This window comes from Manis javanica, chromosome 6 (assembly GCF_040802235.1).
Source record: "Manis javanica isolate MJ-LG chromosome 6, MJ_LKY, whole genome shotgun sequence".
In the NCBI taxonomy this organism is placed as follows: domain Eukaryota; kingdom Metazoa; phylum Chordata; class Mammalia; order Pholidota; family Manidae; genus Manis; species Manis javanica.
The window spans coordinates 46,255,575-46,261,306 of record NC_133161.1 but is presented as its reverse complement, the minus strand read 5'-3'; the positions used below and the strand labels follow the sequence as shown (position 1 = coordinate 46,261,306).

At 55.3% G+C, this 5,732-nt stretch overlaps 1 protein-coding gene across 1 annotated transcript; it reads right to left on the bottom strand.

Annotated features, from left to right (window-relative positions):
* Positions 1-242: 242 nt before the first annotated feature.
* On the bottom strand, positions 243-5,498 carry TRIL (TLR4 interactor with leucine rich repeats). Its single transcript, XM_017652531.3, has one exon. The coding sequence runs from the start codon at positions 4,956-4,958 to the stop codon at positions 2,532-2,534; it is 2,427 nt and encodes an 808-aa protein (XP_017508020.3). The 5' UTR covers positions 4,959-5,498; the 3' UTR covers positions 243-2,531.
* Between the last annotated feature and the right edge of the window lie 234 nt (positions 5,499-5,732).

Here is a 5,732-nt window from a genome sequence, read left to right as displayed (position 1 = left end):
TTAACAGCATCTTCCTATCATCTAAAAGCTGACCATCTGCTGTTAGAGCCATCTCATTTTTTCTCTGGGCATAATGTCACAAAACCATTACTTAAAAATGAAGTCCATACTCTACCATGAAAATGGAAATTTAAGAACACTGAAAGAGGACAGAAAAACTTCAAGATTGTTTCATTTTCATTGACGAGAATTGCTGCAGAAAGATGCAGTATCATTATGAAACTCCAACAATAAAACACCTCCATTAGTAAGTGGGTTTATTGACATAACTGAGCATAATAATGTATAACATTTATTCATTTCCTGCTGAATGACTTTTCCAGTCAAACTGTTTTTTACACAGATCCAGGCATTAAGCATTTTCAGTCATGTTCTGCAGATGAAAGGGTGGGTGGTGGGAAGAACCAGAGGTCTTTTCCAGACTTTCAGTGGAACTCAATTTACACTGCGGTGCAAAACAAATAGCTAAAAGACATAACTCCTCTATGAATGAAAAAGGCGAAGAAGCAGGCAAGGTGCAAGATAGCCTGAGGGTTTCAAGTCAGAGAGAACTGCACCTTGCCTATGTACCAGTATGCTGGGAATCTGAAACAGGCCTGGCAGCAAACTGAGAGTGACAGTCTATTTCCTGTGGTTTATTAAGTTTGGGCCCTAAAGATAAGGCTGCCAGAAAAATCAGCTGTACTTTCAGTGGTCTGGACATTTACTCATCTGAATATAAACAAAGATCAGCTCATTTAGATCCCTGGTCCCTGCTCAGCTTCTGGGACAAGGCAGGCCTGGCTCAGTGGAGGCCAAACATAAAAGGAGTGGACTGTGGTTGAAGAACCCCTGGACTATGACAGATTCCCTGAGTCATCAGGACCCTCAGGGGTTTAAGGCCCTAAACAGAAGATTCCCTGTTAGCCTTAGCACCATTGCAGTAGCCTCCACGTTACCCCACTGCCAATATCTCCATAACCACGGTGACTATACTGTGTACACCCTCTTACTGACTGCATTTTTAGACCACACTCAATTATTTATGTAAACCAAAGCACTACCTTTAATGATAAACATGTATTTCATAAATAGCAGGGAAAAAAGTATCCCAAAATAGTTGAAACCAACTGAGCAAATAAAGGAGCCTAACCCTAAGTTTAAAACAAAAACATCTAAAAGAAATACTGTAATTATTAATTAAAAAACACAGTTTAATAACACGGTAAAACACTGGATCATGGAGGGATGACTTTGCAAAATACATAATTATTTCACAGTGAGGTTTAAGTACTCATAACAGTCTTCTGGTTTTAGTAGAAACAAACCACTGATGCACATTTTTTCACATTTTCCCCAATAATTTCTTCCCATCTATTTCATATAGAGTAAGACATTATTGTGATCAAACATTATACTATAAACTGACAAGCCCCTTTCGCTCCTTTTTGTTAGGAAATCACTTAACTGCAAGTCAGGAGAGTAGGGCACAGTCAACTGTGTGTCACCAAAAAAAACCCCGTGAGAAGTACCACATCCCATTTATTTCAATATGGACACATTGTCAGAGATGTGGTAAGTGAACAAGAATGCTGGCATTCCCTACCGGGTCATCAGTTACATACACATTACATTCTTTTATCAAGTCTGGCATTAAGATTTCTTTGTCCACATATAGATTTAAAACAATAAAATTAAGCCATAAGAGCAACGTTGGCAGAGAAGTCTTGCATGCAGCCTTCTGAGAAAGTATGTAATCTTAGTTAACCTCAAGGTCAGCGAATGTGCTCCTGGTGGTAGTATTAAAAAGAAAGTAGTTGAACTGCCTGGCTCAACAAAAATAGTCCTTGAGTTTATTCATTAGTTTGTTAAATGTCAGAAATCTTCACATTGTTGAAAAAAAATAGCATCCCTAATTTTTTAAACATAAAGTTAATGTTTAAAAAATGTTCTATTAGCCAACATAAAAGAGTTTCATGGTGAGTGTGTTAAACTTTACCACCTGTTTACACCACCACCCTCCTTGGCTAAGACCACCAGACCAGTAGAATCAGTTGTCAAGCCTCCTTTGTAATGGTAATAAGTTCCTTTTTCCTTAAAGAGAAACAAAACTCCTCTGGTTAGCACTGAACAGAAAGCATGCCCCAAATCCTTTTCTAGCCATGTTGGGGGTACACACCCCTTTTTACCCCCAAAGGGGGCAGGCCATTGAATAGCAATGCCACAAAAGCCATTCAAATAGCTGTGCCAAGGGCTCCATCTGAAGAAGGCCTCCCACCTCCCACCTCCAGGCCTCACAACCCATTTGACTCGAGTCTTGGCCTTGACCCCCAAGCACCGCCCACCTACTTCATGAGTGAGTACTGGGAATTAGGGGATGTTGCCGGATTGGCCGGGTGTCCCCTTTGGTCTCTCTTGGCAAGTGCACAAAAGGAGGAAAGGAGAAGGTCCTATAAAATGACATCTTCCCTTGAGGGGGATTTAGGGGCCCTGAGAAGAAGTGGTTCCTCAAGGCCAATGAGACGGTCTCCACACACGCGGAGGCCCTGGATCTAGTCGGCGAATCGCTGCAGGAGATGGTCCTCCCGCCTCAAGCTGCCTGCGGTACCGCCCCCGCTGTCCATGAAGCGGTCGCAGGGGAACTCGACGAGGTCCGCCTCGCTGAGGGCGCACGCGGCGGTGCGCGGCCGCTGCGGCTGGAATCCAGAGAAGTCTGCGGACACGCCAGTGCCCATGGAGCGCAGCGGCCGTCGGGTGGAGTACATGTGACGGACGTGCACCGGGGCCCCGCCCTTCCGCCTGGCCCGCAGCTTCCTCCGCAGCCAGCGGGATGCCCAGGCCGCCAAGGCCAGGAGCACTAGCAGCGCGTTGAAGGCCAGCAGGGCCAAGATCAGCAGCTGGTAATCGACGCTGCCCCGGCTCCCAGGCTCAGGCAGGGTGACGAGCCCCGCGCAGTGGTCCCGGGGGGCCACCGGGCAGACCCGGCCGCCTAGCACACCTTCTACGCACACCAGGTAGGGGGTGTCTCCGCGCAGCTCGCGCAGCGTGGCAGAGTCGCTGCGCTCCGGCAGGTAGACGAAGCGGTGGAACTTAGGCTGCTGGCCAAATCGATCGAAGAGCAGGCGGAAGCGCGCGCCGCCAAGCGGCCTGGGGCTGCGGTGCTCGCGCACTGCCCAGCGCACCGAGGCGCTGTCGGCGCCCACCGCCTCCACAGTCAGGTTGCACAGGATGAACTTATTAAAATCGCACGGATCGGACACCAGCGGCAGCAGGCCTACCCCGCCGTCGGACTGGGCTGCGCTCTCCTGTTGCTGCGCTGCCAGGCGTTGCCTTACCGCTAGCTGCCAGGGGTCGCTGGCGGGCAATGGCGCAGAGGTGGGCTCCGCCGTCGGGGTGGGCTCCGCGTGGGCAAGCTCTGCGGGAGTCGTAAGTCCCCACTCAGGTTTCTCCAGCAGGTCCATAGGGGTTGGCTCTGGGCCCGCAGCAGCAGCGGCGGAAGGGCCAGGTTGCTGGAGGCCTGGACCCCGTCGGCCCAACCCCAGGGCGCTGCGGTTGTCTGAGAGCTCTCTGGCGGCCGCATCCCAGGCCACCCCAGACAGAAATCGCTGCTGTAGCTGTGGCTGCGGCGGCAGCTCATCCATGAGGCTACCTGCAGGGGGCTCCATCTCCTCCTCCGTGGCTGTGGGTAAGGAATGCCCCTTGCCGTCGGCGGTCGGGGAAACGGAGGAGGAATCTGCGCAAGGCCCGTTCTGCAGTTGCTGGTCATCCAGGTAATCCAGGTACTTGCCCCTCAGGGCTGGGGGGTGGCGACACTGCACAAAGACGGTGAGAAGCCGACCTTGCGAGTGCCAGTCGCCCATCCAGCGCTTCAGGCCACGCAGCCGGCAGTCGCAGGTCCAACCGTTGCCGTCTAAATCCAGCCGGTAGAGGGCTGGGCTGGCGGCGAAGATGTCCCCAGACAGGACGCTGAGCGCGTTGTCGCGCAGGCTGAGCTCCCGCAGCCGGCCCAGGTGGCCAAAGATAGTGGGGTGCAGAGTGGACAGTTCGTTGCCGCTCAGGTCCAGCGCCTCCAGGCTTTGCAGAGGCTCCAACAACGCCACCGGCAGCTGGCTCAGCCGATTGCCCTCCAGGCGCAACTCGCGCAAGGCCTCCAACCCCCAAAACGCCTCCGGCGCGAGGTGCGTGAGCTGGTTGTCCCTGAGAGAGAGTAGGCCGAGGCGTGGCAGGTGCTGAAACACGCGCGGCCCGAGCTGCTGCAGGCTGTTGGCAGATAGTATGAGAGTGGAGAGGGAGCGCAGCGGTGCGAAGGTGGCCGCGTGGCGGAGGGAGGGCTGCAGCTCGTTGGCCGAGAGGTTGAGGAAGCGCAGCTTGCCCAGCTGGGTAAAAGAGTTCTTGCCCAGAAAGCGGATCCTGTTGGACTCCAGATGTAGGTAAAGCAAGTTGCCCAAGGGGGCGAAGACAGCGTCAGGCAGCGCCCCCAGGGCGTTTCCGTCCAGTCTCAGTTTGACCAGACTCTCCAGGCCCTCGAAGGAGCCGCGGCTTAGGCGACCGATCTCATTCCCGTTGGCGTAGAGGATGCGCAGCTTGCTCAGCGGAGCCAGCGTGCCCGGGGCTAGCGCCTGCAGGAGGTTGTTCCCCAGGTAGAGCTCCTCCAACCGCGAGAGTTTCTCGAAGGTCTTGGGGTGCAGAGAACGGATCTGGTTGTACTGCAGGTCCAGCCGTCTGAGCTGTCCCAGGCGGTGAAAGTCGAAGGCCGTGATGTTGGTTATGAAGTTGCCGCCCAGGCTGTAGGTGAGCACGTCTTGGGGACTCGGCAGCGAGCTGGTCTTGGGCACCGCGCGGAGCCCCCTGTTGGTGCACAAGAGGTGCTGGGGATGCTGGCAGTCGCAGCGCTCCGGGCACACCGGCTCGGCCCTCGGCGGGAGTGCGAGACAGCCGCACAGCACCAGCAGGAAGCGCACCGCGCGGGCAGCCTCCATAGCCGCCCGCCCTGCGTGCTGCGGCCGGATAGTCCTCTTGGCCCACCGGCTCCGTGTCTTCTCTGCATTCCCCTTGGCCTGGCCAGAGTCGCTAAACGGCCTCTTTAGGACTCCGCTGCGCGGTCCGGCCCCTCCTCCGCCCTTTGTCCGGTGGCTGATTTGGGGCTCTGCAGGCGGGCTTCGCTGGGCCAAGTCAGGCGGCGCAGGGAACTCCGCGAGCTCCGGATGCTACTTGTTGCATTTCTGCAGAAAACTCTCTGGGTGCGTGTCGGGGGCGGAGGGAGGGAACACGACCTGAGTTTTTTGTTTGCAGCTTGAGTCCGGAGAGCTGGATTCCCTGGCACGGATTCTCTCCGCCAAGCGGATTCCCCAGCTGCAGGCGGGAGCCCTTCCAAGGAGCTCCTCCGGGCGCGGCTTGGTTGTTGCGGCGGCTCGGCCCCCGCAGCCTGCGCCCCCTCGCTCTCGGCCCCGGACCTGGAGAGCGGCCTCGGTGGAACAGCCGGGGGAGGAGCCGGGGGTGCTCAGGCTGAGTCCGGAAAGGCCCCCAGTCGACGAGTGGCGGGCAAACCGGGCGGAAATTCGCTCTTCGCACACTCTGCCCCCCGGGGATGCAGGCGGAGAAAGAGGAGACGGCGGAGAGAGGACAGACCCCGGCAGGGGGAGGAGGAAACGCTAAGTGGCTCCGCGTCTGGTCAACCAGAGCCCAGGACGCCAAGTGAGAAAAGTAGGGATTAAAAACAGCTGTAGGGGTCGGTCCTGTACTCGGGGCTGGGG

Coding starts and splice junctions, on each gene's coding strand:
- TRIL (XM_017652531.3), bottom strand. CDS start 4,958: ATGGAGGCTGCCCGCGCGGTGCGCTTCCTGCTGGTGCTGTGCGGCTGT.